Source organism: Melitaea cinxia, chromosome 10, assembly GCF_905220565.1.
Source record: "Melitaea cinxia chromosome 10, ilMelCinx1.1, whole genome shotgun sequence".
NCBI lineage: Eukaryota > Metazoa > Arthropoda > Insecta > Lepidoptera > Nymphalidae > Melitaea > Melitaea cinxia.
This window is the reverse complement of record NC_059403.1, coordinates 13,876,740-13,903,785: the sequence shown is the minus strand read 5'-3', so window position 1 is coordinate 13,903,785 and position 27,046 is coordinate 13,876,740. Positions and strand designations below refer to the sequence as shown.

General features: G+C 39.0%; 1 protein-coding gene and 1 long non-coding RNA gene across 2 annotated transcripts in view; one reads left to right on the top strand and one right to left on the bottom strand.

Annotated features, from left to right (window-relative positions):
* The window catches only part of LOC123657312 (Fanconi anemia group I protein homolog), a 30,932-nt gene extending 7,233 nt beyond the window's left edge, over nucleotides 1-23,699 (top strand). Inside the window, exons 15-26 of the mRNA XM_045592883.1 lie at nucleotides 203-373; nucleotides 1,644-1,829; nucleotides 2,442-2,659; nucleotides 3,191-3,367; nucleotides 9,318-9,445; nucleotides 10,113-10,309; nucleotides 17,471-17,629; nucleotides 18,520-18,718; nucleotides 19,079-19,268; nucleotides 19,651-19,843; nucleotides 20,166-20,283; nucleotides 23,344-23,699. Coding sequence (XP_045448839.1) covers nucleotides 203-373; nucleotides 1,644-1,829; nucleotides 2,442-2,659; nucleotides 3,191-3,367; nucleotides 9,318-9,445; nucleotides 10,113-10,309; nucleotides 17,471-17,629; nucleotides 18,520-18,718; nucleotides 19,079-19,268; nucleotides 19,651-19,843; nucleotides 20,166-20,283; nucleotides 23,344-23,459 — 2,052 coding nt within the window. The 3' untranslated portion in view covers nucleotides 23,460-23,699. The remainder of the gene's footprint in view (nucleotides 1-202; nucleotides 374-1,643; nucleotides 1,830-2,441; nucleotides 2,660-3,190; nucleotides 3,368-9,317; nucleotides 9,446-10,112; nucleotides 10,310-17,470; nucleotides 17,630-18,519; nucleotides 18,719-19,078; nucleotides 19,269-19,650; nucleotides 19,844-20,165; nucleotides 20,284-23,343) is intronic.
* Nucleotides 15,153-15,895, bottom strand: LOC123657315. The gene is made up of 2 exons (XR_006743686.1): nucleotides 15,658-15,895; nucleotides 15,153-15,301 (listed from the first exon to the last, which is right to left on the bottom strand). It is a non-coding gene; the product is annotated as an uncharacterized LOC123657315 (long non-coding RNA).
* Nucleotides 23,700-27,046: the final 3,347 nt, after the last annotated feature.

The following is a 27,046-nucleotide window of genomic DNA, read 5'->3' as shown; positions in this document are numbered from 1 at the left end:
TATTATTGTGTTTTTTTTTTGTTATATAAACAATATCCAAGGGCTTTTAGTTGCCAATGCCACATAAAATATCTCTACCACATAAAATATTTCTTAATATACGGCGTGTGTTTTATTATGTCTAAGTTGACCTCTTTATACACTTACCTATATAATCTCATTAATTAATTGTAATATAAATAACACTAGAGAGTAATTTCAGGAACCGATAGGACAGCTACTGTATGTAATTGCTCAGTTCTTACAAGTGGAGGATGAGTCTGAAGACATCCTTGGCAGTCAGAGTGAGGACGGTGCAGCATACCTCAGGAATAAATTAACTGATATCATGGAGAAATTATGCAAGAGTGATCTTTTGACTGCGACTAATATGGTATGGATTTTTTTATGAAACCCAAAAGGTAGCAGGTTGTTAGTTTAAAAGTTAAAGGTGGTATTATCACTATTATATGTAGTTCAGAAGTAGTTTTTCGATATTAATATTATATATACTTAATACCCCACATGCATTTTTTAAACCTTGTGTCTAGATGACAAACACTAAAAAGATATTCCCCAAATAGTAATAGTGAAACTTATTTTTCAAATCTTAAATTAAGATATTAAATGCTTATTCATGGCTTAAAATATAACATTTTAAAAAGCCAATGCATGGTCTTTGAGGCTATTGGAACAAAATGCCCCCCGAATAGCCCACCCGTGCTTCTCTCTGGTGTAACCTTAAAAATGGTGGAGCAATTTAAGTATTTAGGGCATATAGTTACTACTCGTCTCAGGATGATGCAGACATTGAGAGGGAGCGGAGGGCACTGTCAGTTAGAGCGAACATGTTAGCTCGAAGGTTTGCTCGTTGCTCAGCCCAAGTAAAGATAACACTTTTTAGAGCATATTGTACCTCGTTTTATACGTGTAGCTTATGGGCTGACTGCTTCTACCTCCGGCATTGCTGCGATAGACACCTTGCGATACAAATGCCGGAGCGAAAGCTTTAAATATAAATTATTATTATTATTCATATTGGACATTGTGTGATTGTAATTAGTTTCATTTTATTATTGTCATTGTATTTTTCAAATTGTCGTGACATTTATTATTATTATTATTTTTAAGTTGTATTTGATTATAAGAATTGAAGACAGTCAAATTGTTTTATGGGTCAAATTGTTGCCTGAAATAAAGAATTATTATTATTATTATTAAATTAGCAAGCAAAGTCATTAAAAAGACTTTATACACTTTATTTTTATCGTCCTCTAAAGAAGGAGGATATCATACAGAGTTATCTGGAGCCTGTCTAACTTTATTAACTTATATTTTAATTAATTATTCTTTTTCCCTTTTTAGTATTATATTAGTTTACCATATCATATACTATCTGTTAATTTAGATTTTATTCTCAGACATGATTTGCATGTGTATAAATACATAAACGATTAAAAAACCTGTACCTGATATTCTGTATGAAAAATATTAATTATGTTGTTACTTTTCTAAGTGGCGATTAGGTATATTCATTGTTAGTTAAATTTCTTTTTCACTGTTTTAATAAAATACAATAAAAAAAAATCCCCAGTATTCAGATGCAGACATTCAGATTTGAGAACGAAACGCCGTCTAATTATATTTAATTATTTAATTTTCAGGAAGATCTCGCATTGAATGATCTCACGCCAGAGTCGAAAGCAAAATGTATTAAAGTTCAACAAATGTTGCAATGCTACGAAGCATTAATAGGCCATCGCATTTTGCAATGGAAGTCAAATAACTCCAACGCTAACTCTGTGCATACATTGTACAAGGCTTATAACCAGATTTTGGATAATACTAAGGTATTTTTTTACTATTTTTTATTTTATAAAACTAAAGATTAGAATTATTACCATTTATTTATTAATATTATATGCTGTGTGGTTACGGTAGTAAAGAATATAGTCAACCCCTCTCTTCCCGTGGGTGTCGTAAGAGAAAGGGAAGACACAGTTCCACTACCACCTGGGAACTTAAAAAGCTGACTGATGGCGGGATAACCATCCAACTGCTGGCTTTGAAATACACAGGCCGAAGACAGGCAACAGATTCTTCAGTGCGTCAAAGCCATCCCTGCTGTCACTAACCCGCCTGCCCAGACTATAGGCAACACACATGAGTTCACGCCATTTTTGGCGCGAACTTGTGGATGCCTATGTCCAGCAGTGGACTGCAGAAGGCTGAAGTGATGATGATAATGAAGTGATTTATTAATACTTTATTGTGCGTCTTTAATAAAAGGGTAATAATAGTTGCAGATAGTGTAGCACAATGGGTTGGCTTATGATTATTCTTTCTAGATAACCCAAAGTACTATATTATTATAGTTATTTATAACATATATTTGAGGAAATTCCAAGAATAGACTTTAATTATTTAATTAATTTGCTTTAATCGTGTTATAAAATTTTAAGGGATCACCGAAAGGAGGTAAAAAAAATAAAACATTAAACGAAACAAAGGAGACGTTGAAGTCACAAAAAAGTGAAAAATCACAAAAATCTCAGAAAGAAAAAGCTAAAGCTCCGGCCAAAATGAGCAATATGGTGAAGGATAGAGCCGCGCCTTTCAAACCTTTGCCTTGTTTGTGGGATTTGCGACTGTGTATACGAGTATTAGAGCTTTTGTATAGGTAATTATAATATGATAAACAGGATTTTTTTAAAAATAAATCAGTAAATTGATAAAAAAAAATCTTATTACTGTAATAAATTTGACTAGCCTGTTGACGCAATTTATAGTGCCTTGATTTCTGTTCCGCGGGCTGCGGGTTCGATTCTTTCCTAATTCTGATATTTGTATTTATTTACATATGTATTACTTATGTTTTTAAATAAATAGATAAAAAATATTCAGCTATAGCAGTCGGCTGTTACTTATAACATAATAATTAAGTTGCTTACCTTAGAAACAGACAACTGTGTGTGTATGTTATAATATATTTATTTATTTAATAAATAATCACTTTAGTTTTACGGTATATCTCTATACATATCATAGTGCAATCTATTTGTTATTCTGGTTTTTTGTTTAAATAAATTGATTGAAACCAACTAAATCATTTAATGCATCACTTAGTATTAATATTTAACATTGGCGTACTGTACAGATTGTGCGTTACGTGTGTAATATACACGTGTATATGAAATGTGTGATTGCATAGCGAGAACGTGTCGTGGTCGTCACTGGAGCAGCGCAACCACATCCGAGTGAGGGCCGACTTCCACCAGTTCGCGCTGCGCTGCGTGCACGGCGCGCTCGGCGCGCAGCTCGACAAGCGCGCCGTGAGCACGCACGTGCTGCGCGTCGCTGCGCTGCTGCACGCGCGCTGCCTCAGCAGGTGAGCGCCGCTCGTCTCTACACACAGCAGTGTTACGTGCACGGCGCGCTCGGCGCGCAGCTCGACAAGCGCGCCGTGAGCACGCACGTGCTGCGCGTCGCTGCGCTGCTGCACGCGCGCTGCCTCAGCAGGTGAGCGCCGCTCGTCTCTACACACAGCAGTGTTACGTGCACGGCGCGCTCGGCGCGCAGCTCGACAAGCGCGCCGTGAGCACGCACGTGCTGCGCGTCGCTGCGCTGCTGCACGCGCGCTGCCTCAGCAGGTGAGCGCCGCTCGTCTCTACACACAGCAGTGTTACGTGCACGGCGCGCTCGGCGCGCAGCTCGACAAGCGCGCCGTGAGCACGCACGTGCTGCGCGTCGCTGCGCTGCTGCACGCGCGCTGCCTCAGCAGGTGAGCGCCGCTCGTCTCTACACACAGCAGTGTTACGTGCACGGCGCGCTCGGCGCGCAGCTCGACAAGCGCGCCGTGAGCACGCACGTGCTGCGCGTCGCTGCGCTGCTGCACGCGCGCTGCCTCAGCAGGTGAGCGCCGCTCGTCTCTACACACAGCAGTGTTACGTGCACGGCGCGCTCGGCGCGCAGCTCGACAAGCGCGCCGTGAGCACGCACGTGCTGCGCGTCGCTGCGCTGCTGCACGCGCGCTGCCTCAGCAGGTGAGCGCCGCTCGTCTCTACACACAGCAGTGTTACGTGCACGGCGCGCTCGGCGCGCAGCTCGACAAGCGCGCCGTGAGCACGCACGTGCTGCGCGTCGCTGCGCTGCTGCACGCGCGCTGCCTCAGCAGGTGAGCGCCGCTCGTCTCTACACACAGCAGTGTTACGTGCACGGCGCGCTCGGCGCGCAGCTCGACAAGCGCGCCGTGAGCACGCACGTGCTGCGCGTCGCTGCGCTGCTGCACGCGCGCTGCCTCAGCAGGTGAGCGCCGCTCGTCTCTACACACAGCAGTGTTACGTGCACGGCGCGCTCGGCGCGCAGCTCGACAAGCGCGCCGTGAGCACGCACGTGCTGCGCGTCGCTGCGCTGCTGCACGCGCGCTGCCTCAGCAGGTGAGCGCCGCTCGTCTCTACACACAGCAGTGTTACGTGCACGGCGCGCTCGGCGCGCAGCTCGACAAGCGCGCCGTGAGCACGCACGTGCTGCGCGTCGCTGCGCTGCTGCACGCGCGCTGCCTCAGCAGGTGAGCGCCGCTCGTCTCTACACACAGCAGTGTTACGTGCACGGCGCGCTCGGCGCGCAGCTCGACAAGCGCGCCGTGAGCACGCACGTGCTGCGCGTCGCTGCGCTGCTGCACGCGCGCTGCCTCAGCAGGTGAGCGCCGCTCGTCTCTACACACAGCAGTGTTACGTGCACGGCGCGCTCGGCGCGCAGCTCGACAAGCGCGCCGTGAGCACGCACGTGCTGCGCGTCGCTGCGCTGCTGCACGCGCGCTGCCTCAGCAGGTGAGCGCCGCTCGTCTCTACACACAGCAGTGTTACGTGCACGGCGCGCTCGGCGCGCAGCTCGACAAGCGCGCCGTGAGCACGCACGTGCTGCGCGTCGCTGCGCTGCTGCACGCGCGCTGCCTCAGCAGGTGAGCGCCGCTCGTCTCTACACACAGCAGTGTTACGTGCACGGCGCGCTCGGCGCGCAGCTCGACAAGCGCGCCGTGAGCACGCACGTGCTGCGCGTCGCTGCGCTGCTGCACGCGCGCTGCCTCAGCAGGTGAGCGCCGCTCGTCTCTACACACAGCAGTGTTACGTGCACGGCGCGCTCGGCGCGCAGCTCGACAAGCGCGCCGTGAGCACGCACGTGCTGCGCGTCGCTGCGCTGCTGCACGCGCGCTGCCTCAGCAGGTGAGCGCCGCTCGTCTCTACACACAGCAGTGTTACGTGCACGGCGCGCTCGGCGCGCAGCTCGACAAGCGCGCCGTGAGCACGCACGTGCTGCGCGTCGCTGCGCTGCTGCACGCGCGCTGCCTCAGCAGGTGAGCGCCGCTCGTCTCTACACACAGCAGTGTTACGTGCACGGCGCGCTCGGCGCGCAGCTCGACAAGCGCGCCGTGAGCACGCACGTGCTGCGCGTCGCTGCGCTGCTGCACGCGCGCTGCCTCAGCAGGTGAGCGCCGCTCGTCTCTACACACAGCAGTGTTACGTGCACGGCGCGCTCGGCGCGCAGCTCGACAAGCGCGCCGTGAGCACGCACGTGCTGCGCGTCGCTGCGCTGCTGCACGCGCGCTGCCTCAGCAGGTGAGCGCCGCTCGTCTCTACACACAGCAGTGTTACGTGCACGGCGCGTTCGGCGCGCAGCTCGACAAGCGCGCCGTGAGCACGCACGTGCTGCGCGTCGCTGCGCTGCTGCACGCGCGCTGCCTCAGCAGGTGAGCGCCGCTCGTCTCTACACACAGCAGTGTTACGTGCACGGCGCGCTCGGCGCGCAGCTCGACAAGCGCGCCGTGAGCACGCACGTGCTGCGCGTCGCTGCGCTGCTGCACGCGCGCTGCCTCAGCAGGTGAGCGCCGCTCGTCTCTACACACAGCAGTGTTACGTGCACGGCGCGCTCGGCGCGCAGCTCGACAAGCGCGCCGTGAGCACGCACGTGCTGCGCGTCGCTGCGCTGCTGCACGCGCGCTGCCTCAGCAGGTGAGCGCCGCTCGTCTCTACACACAGCAGTGTTACGTGCACGGCGCGCTCGGCGCGCAGCTCGACAAGCGCGCCGTGAGCACGCACGTGCTGCGCGTCGCTGCGCTGCTGCACGCGCGCTGCCTCAGCAGGTGAGCGCCGCTCGTCTCTACACACAGCAGTGTTACGTGCACGGCGCGCTCGGCGCGCAGCTCGACAAGCGCGCCGTGAGCACGCACGTGCTGCGCGTCGCTGCGCTGCTGCACGCGCGCTGCCTCAGCAGGTGAGCGCCGCTCGTCTCTACACACAGCAGTGTTACGTGCACGGCGCGCTCGGCGCGCAGCTCGACAAGCGCGCCGTGAGCACGCACGTGCTGCGCGTCGCTGCGCTGCTGCACGCGCGCTGCCTCAGCAGGTGAGCGCCGCTCGTCTCTACACACAGCAGTGTTACGTGCACGGCGCGCTCGGCGCGCAGCTCGACAAGCGCGCCGTGAGCACGCACGTGCTGCGCGTCGCTGCGCTGCTGCACGCGCGCTGCCTCAGCAGGTGAGCGCCGCTCGTCTCTACACACAGCAGTGTTACGTGCACGGCGCGCTCGGCGCGCAGCTCGACAAGCGCGCCGTGAGCACGCACGTGCTGCGCGTCGCTGCGCTGCTGCACGCGCGCTGCCTCAGCAGGTGAGCGCCGCTCGTCTCTACACACAGCAGTGTTACGTGCACGGCGCGCTCGGCGCGCAGCTCGACAAGCGCGCCGTGAGCACGCACGTGCTGCGCGTCGCTGCGCTGCTGCACGCGCGCTGCCTCAGCAGGTGAGCGCCGCTCGTCTCTACACACAGCAATGTTACCTGTGGCTCGTCACCCAGCGCGGCTATCAGCTGCGCCACATGTTTATCTTCAAATGAATATATGGTTGTTTGTGTTTGTAGAGAGTGATATATAAACGGTCGTTTAGTATAAAAGTAACAAAGACATTGACTGAAAAACTGGTGATATATGTGTTATGTATCTTGACTAGTGATGTTCCGGATATCCGTATCCGTATCCTGCGGATATCCGCAGGAAAAATGAGGTTCGTATCCGTATTCGTATTCGTCACTTTTCAAACGGATCTTATACGGATCTTATATATATCTTTAATTAATTTTCAAATTCAATTGTCAAGATTAAATGCTGCATAATAACTTAGATTATGTGATTAAGTAGTATAATTAAAAAATATTTAGCACCTTTAATTACCAACATATATTCTAGTAAGTTATCATACTAATAGTATACAACTCAAAGATACTAAATCAACTATCTTATGAAATCACTATTACACATAGTAAGATATGACATTACTTTTATATACATAAGAAAATGAACAAGAAATAACTTTTTTATTGAAACCACTTTTCGCGGTTTATTAAGTTTTTTAGGTGCCCAACGTTTCCTGGACCTGGTTGCTAAACAAAAAGTAATACGCGCGCAATGCAAGTCGTACACACACACAGATACTTAAGCTTATTACACACTACAACCTTTCCTGCCTAGGGTTGCCAGATGGTCGGGATTTGGCGGGATTCTGAGAGATATCCATCTCTTAGAAAGGTATACCTCCTCTCTACCTCTCTCTACATCTCTGAGAGATGTATACCCTCCCGATTCCCAACAAAGAAAAAAAATCTCCCGAAAAACAACTTCAGTTTAGAAAACAATAATTTTAAGTTCCGAATTTTCGTCAAACGAAACGTCACGTTGTAGTATTGGCATGTTGTTATGCAACTGAGGTGGAGCACAGCAGCAAATATCCTGCTCAAAATCTGGAGCAGCCCAACTGGGCGAGTACCTCGACCTTGATAATACTGATCACAGCTAAATGATACTGATTTCAACCAGTGTTGTGTTTCTGTGGTGAGTAAGGAAGATGTCCTGGAGGGGATTGGGGGTAGGTCGGGAACGCGCTTGCGATGCTTCTGGTATTTCAAGCGTCTATAAATGACGGTAATCGCTTACCACCAGGTGAGCCTTACGCTTGTTTGCCGACCAAGTTGTATAAACAAAGAAGCTAATAAAGAAGCTACTAGCCAGCTCAAAGGCGAATGTAAGATAAAATCCAAGGCAGTAAGAACAGATCCATATCAGTTAGAGTATCCAATGCTGAAAAGGAACATTTTTAATATAAAAGAAGTAAAGAAGTTTCTTAAACGTTTATTAAGAACATAGAGGAACGATTTTATTTCAGCGAGAACTCCTTATATAAAAGACTCTCAATTTTCGCTAAAATGGACACTTTGTTCTCATAGAATGAGCTGTTGGATCTAGTAAAAAAATTGAACATTTCTAATGAAATAAATAATGATGAATTAATATAATGTGTCTTTAAAAGAAAAATTTAATTTAAATAACCTCCTAGAAGGAAAAATGAATATATGTCCAATGACAAAATATGGGCCTATTTTATTAGTATGTAATGAGGTAAAAAAATGTGTTTAGTGCTATCTATAATAAATATAAAAAATATCTATATATAAAAGTCTGTTTCAGTAAGCAACGCTTATTGTGGAAGATTATTTAGTTTACTAAACAATCTATGGATTTAATAAAAACAGAGGTAATATTTTCACTCAACTTTGAGGTAAATTGTGTGAATTACAAATTAAACAATGAAAAATCACAGAAATGGTAAATTCTGTAGAAAGTAACACAAAATACTTGTGGAAAGCTAAAAAATATAATATTAATTTCGTTGATTATTGATAATATAATTATATAGGTAATGAGAAAACGTTTTTGTTGTTAGTATTTATTTATATAGACATTTGTATCGGCAGCGGATGATGTAACAATAAATGTTGTTGGTTTAAAAAAATATATATGAAATTTAATTAAATTTTTGTTTCTTCCGACTAAAGTCCCAATATCCGAAAAATTGTTTTTTTTTCTCCCGATAATAGGGTTATTCGATCTGGCAATCCTAGTCCTGCCCGTGTTGCGGCGGAAATGACGTCAACTATCGTTTCAAAGTCACGCACCAACACCGATTGAGTGAGTATATAATAATCCGTATCCGTATCCATATCCGCGGATGACACTAAATATTCGTATCCGGATCCACGGATCCGCGGATCTACATTTTTGACGATCCGGCACATCACTAATCTTGACGTATAACTATGATATTTTCGTGTACTAGTACTTTATTAAGTTCTGTATAAAATGAATTGTAACAAGTAGTGCAATCGACCGAGATATCTATGGAAGTGACGTAAGGCGGGAATTGTTTCCGTGCGTTCGGAAAGCCGTACTAAATAGTGATGTCTAACAATACGATAATAAGATTCAATATTTTCTGTTTATTTATATGTTGACAGGTTTCAAACTATGTGTGATTTTGACGACAACACTACACTCGCTTGCCTAGAACTCTTCAAGACTTGTCTCAGTCTTTTGCTGTCACCGACGTATTCTTTGAAACTAGATAGCGTCCTATCTGGAATAGGTATGCTATTTTATATGTACTAGTGGTCGCCCAGTGGTCGAAATTCCGACCATAATTAATTTAAATTACAAGTTTGAACTCTTTTAAGGTTCTGTTTTCAAAGACTTTACTTCTATTATAATAAACAAAAGAGTATATGTATATGCGTGTGTGTGACAAATACACGGTAGTGTGTGTAATGTTTTTAATGTATAAAAATATATTAAATGATTTAATATATTTTTATGCATAATTAAAAAAAAATAGCATTTTAAATTTCATACTCCTACGTCAGCGCATATTCATAAAAAGGGGTACAAAGTTTGTCCTTGATGTATTAATATTTTATATGTGATAAGTTGCGCAAATTGTTAATGCGCGGCAGATGCAAAGATTAGTTAATACGATAGGGGTTCCAGCGCATTAGCGATTTGCGGGAGTTGTAACATAATTATATAACCTTTTAATGATGACCAATAATTTGCAATAAGATTGTTTCATTTCTTAAAATTGTTTGTTGCATTTTTTTTTAAACTAGCACACTTGATGATCAAAAAGGGAACTTTGTAAAATGTAATCTCTCATATATTCTTAAAAGTATATTGCCATGTGCAAGAACTTTATGAAGAAAGGCTTTTCATCTTTTTCTACAAAGTTTAAAATTTACTGTATGTTCTCATAATTTCAGTTGACGACACTGATAAAACGGTAGCTTCTTGTTTGGCGGATATTTTGGATAAGATACATTCTTCGTTAATAATCTTGGAAAGAGAGGCAGCCGATGAAGACTTGGATTTAGTGAGAAAAAAAATTCTTTCGATGCTCGTACAGATATCCACGTTACTTTTAGAAACACCAGTTGTTTCTAACGAAGAACTTATTAAGGTTAGTGTACATGAGAATAAGGTTCAAATTGTGTAGAAGTTTTTGACGGGTTGAATGAAATGAGATGCGCGTGTCCAGCTTAGAGGTTTATTTCTGACTAACTTGACGTTTGTAAGTAAAGTGACATTAATTGACATATTCACATAGACATTCCGCCCCCCAAAGGACGGCGTTCTTTTATAACACAAAACACAATTATATTTATAACACAAATAACATGAAATCAGCGGATCTACCATGAGCTGTTCAATTTGTATGCAGGCCAATCTACAAGTCTTATTAACAAAGTTATAAATTTATTAATATTATTCAAATAACAAAAAAAAACAGCAGTTTAATTTCAATTCATTATAGGTGCTCATAGTATATCCTCAGGTAAGTACCACTTAATATTTTTTTTTTACAAACTTACTATTATTTTACAAACTTATTATTATTTTACAAACTTATTATTGTTTTTTACATCCAATGATATTCAGTTTCAATTTCTATAAAATGTTTTACTATATTTTTTTTTTTTTTTTTTCAGAAGTATGACTTATAATGAAACTATATTCTTAATTATAACTTAATATAGTTAGCTCTAATTTTACTAAACTCTGAAAATAACATTACAAATCACTTTCTTCTTTTGAAGATATAAATTGATGCAACCATTTATTTCAAGATTAGTCCCTGAATATCAAACCACTTAAGTACATATATATTGCAATTGCTAAATGCATACAAAATCATTTTACAGGTAAATAACTTAACTTAGATAAATGCAGTGTTTATACAATACAGTAACAAAAAAGTAACAGTACAAATAAAGTAAACTCTAAATTTATAATGTAAATAAAATTTGAAAAATGTTAAGTTGTTTTATTTATGTTAATTAATGGCCAGTTAAATAAAGTATGTATGGTACCTATTAGTTAAACTGTAAATTTTTAATTATTTTGTGTCTCATCATTGTTTTGTTTCAAAAGCATACATATTTTATTTAAAGGTCGTTTAAAAATACCATTTTTACATTTGATTGACACTACACGAGTAATATTGTCTGGACCGACATGTTTATGAATTATTTTACCTAATACCCACTTACTAGGTGGAATATTATCCTCCTTTAATATTACAATATCATCGATTTCTGGTTCAGTGTTTTTACTATGCCATTTATATCTTTGATTAAGACTTACTAAATATTCCTTGGACCATCTGTTCCAGAAATCATTTACCATTTTTTGTGTTAATTTCCACCTTTCATGACATGGCATTTTACATAGACTATAATTTTCATCAGTTAAATTAAGTAAGGGCTCACCAATCAAAAAATGACCAGGTGTCAGGGGTAGGGGATCATTAGGGTCGTCGCTCAAAATTGTTAAAGGTCGCGAATTTAAACATGCTTCTACTTGCGTTAGCACTGTAGTTAATTCCTCGTATGTAAGTGTTGTATCCCCAATGACTCTTCTAAGATGTACCTTCATACTGCGAACCCCCGCTTCCCATAAGCCACCGAAATTTGGTGCGTGAGGAGGAATGAAATGCCACGTAGTACGCTCTAATGTTAACAACTCTGCTAATTCACTTGTCATTGAAGATTTTGCACCATTAAACATATTTTGCAATTGTTTGTCGGCTCCTACAAAATTAGTACCATTATCACTGTATATGTTTGAACAATGTCCTCTCCTCGCTGTGAAACGCCTAAATGCTGCGACAAATCCATTTGTTGTTAAATCCGTTACTGCCTCTAGATGTATGGCACGAGTTACCATACATATAAACACACATGTGTATCCTTTGTAGGCCTTAGCACCTCTGCCAGGTGAAAATCTAATGTTGATAGGTCCTGTATAGTCCACGCCAGCTGAACTAAAAGGTCGACTTGGTTTCAGTCGTACCTCTGGTAACTGACCCATCAATTGCTGAGTAGTTTTCTTCGAGTATCTAATACATGTTACACACTCACGGTAATATTTCTTTACTTGACCTTTAGCTCGTAAGATCCAATATTTTGATCTGATATAGTTTAACATCATCTGTGGTCCGCCATGTAAAGTTTTCTTGTGAGCATTCATAATTAAAAGTCTGCTAAGATGACTCTTAGCAGGTAAAATTATGGGATGCTGAGTATCATAGGGCACCTTTGATTGCTGAATCCGACCTCCAACTCTTAGTATTCCTATTTCATCAAAAATAGGACAAAGATTACGGATTTTACTTCCCTTAGAAACACATCCACGAGACTTTAACTGTTTTATTTCATTTTTAAATTCTATACCTTGAACTTGTTTTATACAATTTTCTAAAGTTTTATTAATTTCATCTAATGTAACAAATTTAGACTCACTTTGCTTTTTATCTTTTCTTCGAATAACATTTAACCATCTCTTACAGTATGATATGATTCTCAGCATTTTTGATAAATCAGAAAATTTTGTCCAAATCAAATCTTGTTCACTTTCTAGTAAAACAGTTAAAGTCTTGACCTTCTCTTCTTCTTGTGTGTCATCTATCTCTAGGTAATTTAATTTCATGCTCCTTGTAGACAACCAGGTAGGACCTTTCCACCACAATGTATGATTCACCAATTCTGAAGCTTGTAAACCTCTTGAGGCACAGTCGGCTGGGTTTACTTCTGAAGCAACATGACCCCACTGTTCATAGTCTAAGATATTTAAAATGTCAGAAACTCTGTTGCTTACAAAGGTATTCCATCGACTTGGTCCTCCCTTTAGCCACGCCAACACAATTGTGGAATCAGACCACGCATGTAAGTTAACTTTAGGTATATTCATTACTTGAGCTGTCTCAAAAATTAGTTTAGCTGCCAGAGCCGCGGAACAGAGTTCCAGCCTAGGTATGGAAATTTGTTTATCAATTGGAGCTACTTTTGTCTTGGCTGTTATTAAGTTTACAAAGACCTTTTCATCCTTGACTACACGAACATAAACAACTGCCCCATATGCTAATAGAGAAGCATCTGCAAAAACATGTAATTCTACGGAAGACATTCTAGAGAAATGTAATGATCTAGGTATAGTAATCTTTTTTATATGTATCAAATTTTCTCTGAAATTTAGCCACTCAGCCAATAAACTTCCTTGCACAGTATCATCCCATTCTAGGCCTGATTTCCATAGCTTCTGCATGATCATCTTTGCTATCACAACAACCGGAGCCAACCAACCTAAAGGGTCATAAAGCTTTGCTATATTAGAAAGAATTTGTCTCTTTGTTATAGGTTGTTTAGTTTCTGCTAGATTTAAGGTATATTCAAAATTATCCGTATCACGATTCCAAATTACTCCTAACACCTTCACCAGACTATTGATTTTAAGAGGGAGTTCATGATCATCTCGCTTATTTTCTCCGATGTATTTTAGTACATTTTGATTATTACTACTCCACTTTTGAAGATCAAATCCTCCTGAGTTCAACAATTTGTTCATATTATTATAAATTTCTATGGCTTCATCTTCTGTTTCACATCCTGTTAAAAGGTCATCCATGTAGAAATCATTTTTTATTATTCTTGCAGCCTCTGGATATTTAAATTCTGCATCATCTGCTAATCTTTGTAGTGACTTCACCGCAAGATATGGAGCACATGCAGTCCCGAAGGTCAGTCTTAACAGCTTGTAATGTCTAAGTTGCTCATCGGGTGTGGACCTCCAAAGTAACCTCTGAAAGTCTGTGTCTTCTTCTGCCACACGTACCATCCTGTACATTTTTATAATATCTGCAGTTATACAGATCTTATGAGTCCTCCATCTCATCAAAATATGTCGTAGATCCTGCTGGAGCTTTGGGCCCACCAGCAGATCATCATTTAAAGAAAACCCATTAACTCCTTTGCACGAAGCGTCGAAAACAATTCGCAGCTTCGTTGTTGTTTTGTCTTCTCTAAGCACACCGTGGTGTGGAAGGTAGACAGTATTTTGATTGTCAATGTGTTGCGAATCAACTTCGACCATATGTTTTAAATCTATGTACTCTTGCATTACTTTTATGTATTCTCTTTGAAAATCTTGATTACTTTGTAACTTCTTCTCTAAGCTCATAAATCTTCTAGCAGCTATCTCATATAATTTGCCATTTTGACAGCTAGGGTGTTCGGTTTTAAATGGTAACTTAACTATAAATCTCCCTTCCTTATCCCTCGTAGTTGTAGCATCATAGATTTTTTCACATCTTTCTTCTTCCTTTGACAATCTTCTTTTAATTATGTTCGGTTCATTTTCTTGCTCCCAGAAAAGCTTAAGAATGTCATCATCCTTAAGTTGTATATGCAAGCTAGATACCGTATTCCTTGCCGAGTTGCGTGGACTACAAATCTTACCAGACAATACCCAACCAAAAATAGTATTTTGTGCAAGTAAATTACTTGTAGGATGTTTCATGATACCATTTAATAATACATCACTATAAACCTCGGCTCCAAGAAGAATATCTATTCTTCCTGGTGTTGTATATCCTGGATCAGCCAACTCTAATTTTTCTATGTCTGACCACTCAGGTGAATGTAGCTTAGTGGTAGGTAGCAGTGTTGTTAATGAACGCAATACATATGCATTTACACAAACTCTAGACTCGGGATTGTGGCGTGATTTCAAACATAATGAAACCATGTATTTAATTCTCATTTGCCCTTCTCCCACACCTGACACCCAACCACTTACTGACTTACGTGAAAGTTTAAGTAACTGAACTGTTGCTTCTGTCACAAATGATGCCTGCGACCCTTGGTCTAACAAAGCCCTAATAACATGATTATTGCCATTCTTACTCTCAACTAAAACTTGAACTGTAGCTAATAAAGTACTATTTGAATCGATATGTTCACAAAAATTTGTTATAATATTGTTATCATTTGACAAAACATTAGGCTTACCTCTAGACTTATTCTCTATACCTGTAGATGTGGAAACCGTCTCAACTGGATTATCAACTTTAGGCTCGCGTTCAACATGAATCATTGAATGATGACGGCGTCCGCACCTTTTACAACATGAAGATTGACGACAATTTATTACAGAGTGTGTCGGAGCAAGACAGTTAAAGCACAATCTAGATTTTTTTATTAAATTTTGTCTGTCTTGCACTGACATATTCGAAAACATTTTACAATTATAAATATAATGATCACTACTACATAAAATACATTTAATTTTAATTTCGCTATTTTTTATTTGGTTATTCATATTGGTATGAAACGATTTCGTTTTCGGAATGGATTTAGCTAACAAAGATTTATTTTTATTATTATTACACTCGATCATTTCCAAGGATCTAAATCTTGACTCTAAATAAAGTTGTAATTCGGACCATGTTGGTAAATCAGATTTGACACTTACATGTTGTTCCCACTGTCGCATCGACTCGGAGTCCAGTTTTGAAATGACTAAATAGTTGATAATTATATCCCACGAATGCGTATCTATACCCATATTCGATAACGCTTTTAAACAGGTAACCGTTGTGTCTAGAAGTTGCTTTATATGACTCGCAGACTCTGCAGTAATCATCTTTTGTGTAAACAGAATTTTCAAAATGGCGTTGCAATTAAACCTCTTGTTATTATATCTCTTCACAAGTTGGTACCACGCTTCTTCATAATTGGCGTCAGTTATGGAAAAATTACGTAACATTGTTTCAGGTTCACCCGATAAATTACTTTTTAAATAATGGAGTTTTTGCACCGGTGACAAAGCTTCATTGTTATGTATGAGAGAATAGAATAAATCGTAAAACGTTTGCCACTCCTCGTACTTACCGGTAAAGGTTGGAATTTTAATAATCGGCAACTTAATATCACAGTTTTTCTTAGAATCGTTAACATCGGGAACGCCGGTAGTTTGAGAATTATTCGAAGATTTTAAAAAAGGCACTATCATTTCCTTTAACATAGATTTAGTACTGATATACATCTCCTCAAACGCTTCAAACACTTCATTTTTAAAATATGGAAGTTTTCTGTCTTCGTCTTTCGAAATTTTCAAAATAATATTTTTATGTCCTTCTTTAAAATCGTTCCATAATGTTTCTAATTGCTCCAATCTAGTTTCTAAATATGCTTTTTTGATTCTCTCCTTCGGTGTCTTTCTTAAATTTTTCTCACAATTTTTTAGGTTCTCAAATAACTCCATTTGATATAGAATATATTTTTCCATTGTATATAATCCAAAATTCTTCACTAACGCCAAACACTGTATTTAACTTCGTAAAAACTTCTTAAAAACGTTGTAATATCTTGTAATAAATAACCTTTGAACTTAACGACACGTTTTTTACATACTTGTTGCCGTGGAATGTACTTCCTTTGTTCTCGAAATCTCGACGCACGCTCGACGCACGCCGTCCGCTCGATAGGACCAAAAACTTATGTACATGAGAATAAGGTTCAAATTGTGTAGAAGTTTTTGACGGGTTGAATGAAATGAGATGCGCGTGTCCAGCTTAGAGGTTTATTTCTGACTAACTTGACGTTTGTAAGTAAAGTGACATTAATTGACATATTCACATAGACAGTTAGTAATAAAAAAAATATAGTTTTATTTTTTGTAAATTATACATTTGTGAAACATAGCCGAAATATCGAGTTGCAAAGCGATAAGTTACGTAGAATTTACGTGTTCAGTTCAATTTATTTCCGACTTGGGTGCCTGTCCTTGCCCGGAGAGCACGTTAAGCTGTCGGTCCCATCTGCCATCGTAGATACCTGATAGCGATCGTTACTCATAGTAGGTAATATATCCGTCAAATCGCAGTGGAGCAGCATGGCGGATTATGCTCCAACTCTCCTATATGTAGAAAGAGACCTATGCCCAGCAGTGGGATTTTTTTTTTATGTCACTAGATCGGCAAACAAGCGTACGGCTCACCTGATGGTAAGCGATTACCGTAGCTTATAGACGCCTGCAACACCAGAAGCATCGCAAGTGCGTTACCGACCCAATCCCCAATCCCCCCAGGAGCTCTGGTCACCTTACTCACCAACAGGAACGCAATACTGCTTGAAAACAGTATTATTTTGCTGTGATCTTCTGTAAGGTCGAGGTACTACCCCAGTCGGGCTGCTCCATATTTTGAGCAGGAAATTCCTGCTGTGCCCTACCTCAGTTATACGGGCTGAATCGATCAATTAATCAGTATTGATGTTATCGTCAGGTGACGGTGCAGTTGGAGGAGTGGGTCCGCAGCAGCAAGCAGGCGGAGGCGCTGCCGCTGCTGGCGCCGCTGCTGGCGGCGGCGCGCCGCGGCCAGCGGGAGGCGGCGCTGCTCACGGAGCTGCTGCTCCGGCTGGCGGCCGAGCTGGGCTCCATCGACGTGAGTGTGCGCCGGCTGCTCATTGTGCCCATTGTGCTCACTAGCTCAGCGGCTTAGTGTGCTCGGATATTATGTAGAACCGCGGAGTGTAATTTATTGGGGTTGGGGGGAAAGAGGGGGTTGGGCGGGGAGGTTGAAGAGTTGAAGAGAATATTTTCGTAACCATGGGGTTTACACGATAATAGTTGTCAGGGGGGGGGGGGAAAAACCCATCCTTTCTACCCCTCCCAACCCCCCTTTTCCCCCTTAACCCCATAAATTAGTGACCGATTTAAAAATTTAACCTTAAAACTTTAACCACGATATCTCTGTAACAACGGGGTTTACACGAAAATAGTTTGCCGGAGGGGTGAAAAGCCACCCTCCTCCCCTCCCCCCAACCCCCTCTTTCCCCCCAACCCCATAAATTACACTCCGCGATTGTACATAATTATGTGCTCTGCGTGTCCAGTGTGCTCAGTGGCTTCGTGTGCTCAATGTGCTCGGTAGCCCAGTGTGCGCAGTGGCTTAGTGGGCTTAATATGCTCTGTGTGTGTGCGTCTGTACACGACTTTTACTTATTTTGTGGAGTCGTATCTCTTGTTATTGGCTTTTTGGGCTTCATAGAGCTTTATTGGGGAAGGGAAGGCAATATCTTGCTAAAAGTCTGTAGTAGTCCCACTGTGAAAGATCATGAACCGTACAACATCACAGTACAAGATCGGTGAAGAGAAGAGAAGGTGACTAGAGCTCCTGGGGATTGGGGGTAGGGTCGGCAACTGGTGTTGCAGGCGTCTAGCTTACGGTAACGGCTAACCATCAGTGCCATTTTCCTTTACTTTATGAGTTAAACCTGAAAATGACTAGAAAGGAATAAAACCATATTGAAAAAATATTTTTAATTATTCCAGGAAGAGGAAAGTACAGTCGAAAAGGAAGTAACGACCTTCCCCACGATCGATTCCCGTTCGGGCCACAGTGTGTTAAGTCAGGTGTGTGTCCACCTGGGTAACAGGTTCAAATCCGCGGAACACCTGCTGAACAGAGCTCGTGACTTGATAGCAGCGCTGGCCTGTGCCGTGCAGTCACATCAGAACAGGATTGATCGGGGTAATTGTGTATTTCATTCATATAATCATTATTGCTTAAATTGTGTTTACAATAGCTATTGAACTTAAAAACTAAGATTTGTGTAATTATCATTTTATTTATTAAGGTAGAGCCCAGCAAAATTAATTCTGCTCAAAATCTAGAGCAGCCCGTCTGGGGAAGTATCTATCTATACCTTACAGAAGATCACAGCTAAATAACTTCTACTCTCAAGATAGATACAAGATCAAGTAGTGTTGTGCTCCCGTGGTGAGTGAGGTAGCCTCCTGGGGGGATTGGGGGTAGGGTCGGCAACACACTTACAATGCTTTTTGTGTTGTAGACGGTTTCTTATTATTAATAATTGTTTAAATTTTGTAGAGTTAAAAGAGCTATACAAGTCTGTCGTAATACAACTCTGCCAGTTGGCTACGTGGACATCAGATGTAGCTAAGTTGAGATGTTGTATCGGCGGCGGTAGTGACAAAGTACTGAATATTTGTATGCGGCTCTATTCTTTACTGGCGATGTTTATAAAACAATTAGACCCGACTATGGCACAAATTTTGAGGTATGTTATTCTATCATGGATATAATACTAAGCCGTATTTAAGCTGAAGTCTAGATTAACGCAGAGTAAACATAGAGTTCTAAATCTGCTGAATCAACACACTACTACAGACATCGACAGATTATCTGATTGGATATTTTTCTGTATGTATAACAATTATCTGCATCCTGCTACATCGCTGATTGGTTAAAATTTATTTCAGTGTTATATTTTCAGATATTAAATTTGAAAGTAGTTTAAACAAGAAATTTAATGCATTATCTTTAAGTTAAGATCGATATTTATTATGTTGTGTGCTGGGTTAAATATCAAAATAATATTTTGAGTAGATGTCATCAATACCATTTTCGAAGCCCAATCTTATTTAAATTTATTATTACAGGTTAGAAAGACTGTTAAAATTCACCGGTAAGAAATTGTCGATAGTGATGGACAATCTGATAACATACTTAGAATCATCTCAAGAGCAGAGGAAGGCCAGCAAAGTTTTGAGAGACACTAAGCTTATACCGAGACTAGTGTTGGAGGCAGAGCAGTTTAGTAAACATGTGATATTGCTCGGGACTAAGGCAAACGTTAGTATACTATTAATACTTTTTTTCGTGCCAGGGTGGCAGACAAATGTATGGTCCGCCTGATGGTGAGTGGTTACCGTAGCCCATAGACGCCTGTAATACTAAAAGACTACTCCGACACTCCCCTGTAGCTCTGGTTACTTTATTTACAACATGATCACACTGCTTGAAAACTGTATTGTTTAGTTGTAATCTTGCGTAAGGTTGAGGTACTGTTCCATTGGAGCTCCAGATTTTGAGCAGGATATATTCTTCTGTGCTCTATTTCATGTATAAATCATATGTGACTATTTTGAATAATTTTGTTGTTCTGAAATTTCAGTTGAACTTTCAACAATATTTGTCACTGGGAACGGCGAGAGATTTTAAAATAAAAGCGCCACTGTTGCAAGAGGTTCTCAATATACAAGATCAAGAACCAGAACCGGAACCGGAGGAAGGTATATATATCTATATTTTTTAACCGCCTTCCAAAAAGTTCTCAATTCGAATGTATTTTTTTATGTAACATACATAACCTCAGAACTTGACTGGGTGGAACGATTTTGATAATTTTTTTTTTAATCGAAAAATGGTTTGTGTCATGTGGTCTCATTTAATTTTAATTGAGATCTACAAGTACTTTTTAGTTATATCTAATAATGCGTATTTACTTGACTATTTTTTCGTCGACCTACATTGTATTATATTTTAGCGCATAACTTTTCACTGGGTTTTATCTTTTTGATGATTGCTGTTTTAATCGAAAGCTAATACTTGTTATGTAGTCTTATTTAAATTTGATCGAGATCAGATTACTACTTTTTGAGTAATCTTTGATAGCGCGTATTTACTTGACTATTACTTTGTCCACTTAGTTGTTTTACTTGTCGATGTAATTGAAGTCCTTTTTTTGTTAATAACAATTCTTATTAAACACCTTATTCGTCACTCCAAATCTGATCCACTAATATAAGTATTTGTGTGTAAAAAAATTAATTGCTCAACAAAATAAGTTGAGAACTGGTTACTGGTGGTCCCTTTTAACTGGTGTTTTTTTTTAATTGTTCCAATACTTTGTAGAAGGCTCTTACCTTCTGATCGCGTAAGTGCTTAGCGTCCCCGTGATCCCGCTCCAGACGATCACCCCAGCGGTTTTAGTCCGTGCGAATCGGACATAACCCGTGACACCCCCGTGGGTATCCGTTAGGGATTTCCCCTGGGTCAAAAAAGGTTCATATTTACTGAAAAAATTAAAAAATTGAAATATTTTAGAAGATGTAACATTGTTCATGATGTAACAACTTCACGCGTTTTACCGTTTTTGATATTTTGCCCCGATCGATTTCTATATAAAAAAAGAGATTTGTTTTAACTTAATTAAAAAAGGGGGAGTACTCAATCGTCTGTATTTATTATGATTTTTAATATCATGGCTTTTGACTGCGTGTACCAATTTTAATGATTCTTTTTGAATTTAGAAGCTAGTGCTTATCATGTGGTCCCATTTAAGTAGTTTGAGCGAGATCTGGCGAGCTGTTTTTGTGTTATCCGTAAATATACGTAATAATATATATAATATAGTTTAATAATACGTATTCGAAGGTGGTTTTATTTTTGAGAACAAACAATTATTTGAATCCAGTAAACGAGTTTTGTAGCATTCTCTAGCTTATTTTAAATTGCAAAAAAGTCGAAAAATATTCGTGAAAGTGTTATACGAAAGCTGATAAATATTTAACATATAGATAGGTTAATTATTATACTCATAAAATAAGTCGTTTTAAAGATATTGTACCACATATGTAAATATGAAGTGATAGCACATTATCTAATTTTTAGTAGCAAACGATTAGCTTGTATGCTGCTTAATCAAAATACATTAAAGATGAACATTTAACTTCGATGACGATAACACCTCATAACCATACAAGTACAATAATTACTTTTTTCTCTTATTTTCTCTTTACATGTAGGTTAGAAACGTAGAAATATTGTATATATATTGTATATAATATATATATATATATATATATATATATATATATATATATAACACTTTATTTTACACCGAATTTAAAAATCAACAATTTATGTTATCTATAATATAAAAATGAGTCGCTGAATGTGTTGCTAAGCGCAAAACTCGAGAACGGTTGGACCGATTTCGCTAATTCTTTTTTTAAAATATTCCTTGAAGTACGAGGATGGTTCTTACGGAGAAAAATACAAAAAAAAAAAAAAAATTTTAATTTCCTGTAAAAGTCTAAAAACAACACTTTTCTATACTCCCATACAAAAGATTTGTGATAATACTTAAAAGTCAATTTGAACTTTAATACCATACGATAAAGTTTGTGTTAGGCGATACGAAGTTCGCCGGGTCAGCTAGTATAATATAAAATTCTCTTGTCACCATGTTAGTAACAATACTCCTCCGAAACGACTAGACCGATTTTTATAAAATTTTGTGTGCATATCGGGTAGGTCTGAAAATTGGCCAACATCTTCATAATTTTTCATACCCCTAAGTTAAGGGGGTTACGGGGTTTAATAAAATTTATAGCAAAACAACGTTTGTGGGTTGAGCTTAGTATCTATATAAAAAAAAGATGAATCGCTGAAATGTATGTGCGGGCGTTACTTCCAAACGACTTTCTAGTTCAGCCTATTGCAATCCATTGATGGACATAGGCCTTCCAAAGTTCGCGCCAGACATTACGATTTTCCGCGATCCTCGTCCAGCCTACACCAGCAATCATACGAAATAAAAAATAATTGGGTCTGTTACTGTCAAGACAAGGTTTGAATAAAAGAAATCAAAACAATTGATACATTCACTAAAAAGACAGAATAATGTAGTGTCCTTTTACAGACGACCATAGCATGTAGTATTTACTATAGTTTTCATTTAAACAAACGGGTACTGAGTGTGTCTCTCACATTTCCGATATTGACAGAGTGAGACGGGTGGTAGGGTGAGGCAAACGCCTTTGATCTTGTTTTGAAATTGTAAAGGTTCGTTCATATTGAATATTCCTAAAATTTAATGTAGAGAAAATTAAGTTATTTTTATATATAAACAATTATAAAGTAATTATTATATAACTCTTGTAACCTTAAATCGTCATCACTTCCTTCTGAAAAACTCGATAGACACGTGAAAATAATAAACTATTCTTACATATTTTCTCCATAATTGTCGACTCCGTACATTTTTGTTTCGATCTTGGTTATCACATGATTGACACATGACGACCATTTTTAGCTATCCACTTTAGCTACTCTTTTTAACACCGTTAAATGCTTAAAGTTGAAGTACTCTTAACGTTTTTTTGATGTTCTCCAATTTTCTGCGCTATTTTCGTAAATTTTCACTTAATAATAACCTTCTACAAAGTATTAGAAAACGTAAAAAACAAAATCAGATTAAATTGGTCTAACCGTTCTCGAGTTGAGCGCTTAGGCAACACATTTATTAAATATATTATGTGTAGCGTAATATATTATTTTTTGTTAAGGCGATGACAATATCAACGACGCGGCGACAGAGATCTTATCACCTGGAGCAAGTGATGATGAAAGAAATGACAGTGATGATGAAACCTCTCAAGCGAAACGACGACGAATTTCGTGATATTATTGATTTTGTGTTTGTTTATTGAAATGTATTTGTAAACTTAACATATTATATTTATATAACATGTTTATTTAACTGGTGTCATTTTTTTGAGATACATACATGCATAAATGATGAAAAAAATGCAAAAGTAGGAAATTCCAGTTCTTTACTAAGTAACTTATTTAGTCCTCTGCCCAAAGGTTGCCTGGAAGAGATCGCTGTATTAGCGATAAGGCCGCCTGTTGCAGCTGATGCAAATTTTATTTTTATATTTCATTTGTTATGCTGTTAAAACCTTGTATTAGTGTGCGAAAGTGTAAATAAATAAATAAATAAATAACTTTAAAATCGACATATTTGAAAAAGAATGTGAAGGCATAGGTAATGAAGATATAAATAACCGACTTAATCGTAAAACTCAGGTGAATCGGTCACTGACTCAACTACGTTAGGTAGAAAAATTAAAATAGTACTTTTTTTAGTTTTTATATTCTAAACGGAAGGACACCAGTTAAATAACACCTTGTATAAGAGATAATAAAGGTTATTTTTGTAATTTTTTTTTTATTTCGTTTTCTTAAAACTTTATGATAAATAAACCTTTTATGTAAATTGAACCTGTAAATGCCTCAAAAAATATTACCGTTTTAGAAAAACTTATCCAATGTAGCTTTTTTAGTTTTGAAAGGTTCAATATAACAACAATTATTTTTAAATTTTATGAGGAATGTAATTATTATGTATTATATTAAGACTAGATATGTAATAGATAAAAATTTGATGCATTCCAATTTTTTAAACGAAACCTTTTCTGTTAAAACTCATTTTTATAGACCAAATTATATATATTTTATTTATTACCCGCCAAATATAAATAATTTATAATTATTCAGAAGTATATAAAATAATATCACAAAGCAATTGGCCTATAGCAATATTGAAAAAAAAAAAAAAAAATTAACGCAAAAAGAATATAGACCTATTTAGATTTTGTAAAAACTATTGGCATTAAAAAAATATACATATTTTTTCAAAATTCAAGTTCATTCTAGAATATATCTGTAATAGACGAAAATTAAGCGTCAATCAAAAGAACTTCGAACCGTCAATAACCAATCCTGCTTGTAATTACAAACTATACATTAAAAAAACAAACAAAATGCTTTGCTACCCTTGCGGTCCCTGCAACTCATCTTGCGGGCCGTGTTCTTACTGCTCGCCGTGCTGTTACTACCGATGCTGTTAAATTCAGTGTTAAACCTACAAAACAAGCCGCTGAAATGAATTTATTCATTTTAATGTTATGGTGCGCATTGTATTAAGCTAATTGCGATACCACGTCGCTCCGTCTAGAGCGAAGCTCCCAAAAGAGTGTGGACGTAGCAGCGAATGACGGTCTCCGTCCCTACTGAGACTTGAGCTCGGGGAGTGCGGTTTTCTCTCTGCCCCATAACTGACAAAATGGACTGATGCGATTTGTATACTGCTTTACCGCTATCGGTTGGATATCCTATATTCAACAGTGTCTTACTTTTAATTTTTTTGAGAAAATATAACCTATGTAACTATATTTTGCATTTTATTTTAAGACAAAAGTTTTCGATCATAATTTTGTTTTGTTTAATAATGTTAACAATTCAATGGCTATTTGAATTGTTAATATATAATTATATTTTTTGTTTGTTTGTTGAAAATCCATTTTTGGGATGCGTAGGTGAGAGAAGGTAAAATACAAGAGTCTAACACAATTTTCTTCAGCTTCTGACTTCTATAGATTATCTTGTTGCTATTAGATACTTCTATTAGATAGATACTTGATAGATACTTCTATTAGATATCTTCTAAGAATTCTAAATCTATAGTTAAGACACAAAAAGAGACACAGATATAAGAAAAAGAGATAGAGATTGATGCAGATGCAGAGAGATTTAATTGATGCTCTGGAACACTGTAAAAGACTGAAATGGAAGTGGGCAGGTCATATTGCTCCTATGACAGGTGGGTCAAAAAGCTTACATTCTGGAAAAGACCTGTAGTCAAGAGAACCAAGGGTAAACCGGCGGAAAGATGGCTCGATGAAATTTTGAAAACAGCGGGAAAAGAATGGACTAATAAAGCGAGTGACAGAATTATGTGGAGAAAAATGGAGGAGGCCTTAGTCTATAAAGAGGTCTTTAATCAACAAAGAAATATTTTACTAATTATTAAATAAAATTAAATTTAGTGAAAAAATTATTGAAATAGTTACGAATTTTATGTACCTACTTTTTTTTGAATTGTATTAATATTATTGCATGCTATTGAAATCGTAATACAATTAATGTAAAATAAACTTTTTATTGAGGAAATAGTAAAATACATGGGAAGAGCTTAGTTCCAAGTAAATGATGACCAGACCACTGCTAAATAATTTTACTCTCAATAGCGTTGTGTAATGTGTTCCTGTAGTGAATAAGCTCTAGCTAGAGCTCGTGAGAGTCGGAAGTAGGGTTCGCGACGCCCTGGAAACACTAGTAATGAACGCGTCCATAAAGCGCTCATAAGGCAGAACCGTATGCTTAATTGCTACATTTGAAGTAGAAGTCTCGGTACAGGCATAAAAAATATACCTATTATGCATAGTAGGTTAAGTGATAGTGGTAAATGAAGTAGGTGATAAAATTTTAATAGTTCTGTTATCGTTATGTTAAAGCATACTGGTTTTTGATAATTTTATATTGTTATGATAAACTTCAATTTAACTTATATTTTATTCAGCAGAAATAATAACATAGCGTACCCACAATTACTTTAATAAAATAAAATATTTTTTGTTAAACACTAGATGTCATCATGGTATCATGATCATCATCATGGATCGCTTTTATTTTTTACATAATTTTGTCATGATTAAAGTATCTTATACGTATCTTTATCAGTTCTGGATTTATAAATAGGCCGTATAGGCCGTATAGGCCGCGGCCTAGGGGCGGCAGCGTCCTAGGGGCGGCAAAAATTGTATATCTTGTTTCTTTTTTACGCTCTCTTTCTTAATGGCTAATTCATTCGTTTATTTAACTTTCATTCGTTTATTTAAATAATAATTATCCATTTGAAAATTATTATTTTAGAAAGGTATGCGGCAGAAATAAAGTGCCCTACACTCATAAAAAATATAAATCCGGCACTGATCTTTATACGTAACATTTGGAGCAGTTATTAATTTTAGCTTTATTGCATTTGTCTTAAAATATATAGGTACCTAGATATTTTAATATATTTAACCATATACCTATGTATAATACTAAAAATCTATTTAAAAGTGTACAGACCCACCCTTACAATAATGACATTAAAAAAAATTAGGTTGGATTTAGAATCGTTTGGCACGAATTTTGGCGAGATGGTTTGGTAGGGGTAGGAGGGGTCTCCCTTTCTTCCCCATAACCCTCGCAATACAAGGTAATGCACCATTCTTGTCTCTCTTTTCACCATTCATTCTTCCCCCCACCCCTTCTCGCTCTTAAAATCGTGCCAAACGATTCTAAATTTCAACCGATTTTTTGATTGAGGATTTTGATTGTGGAAAAAAACCCCTGAAAAAAAAGTATAAAAAATTCTAC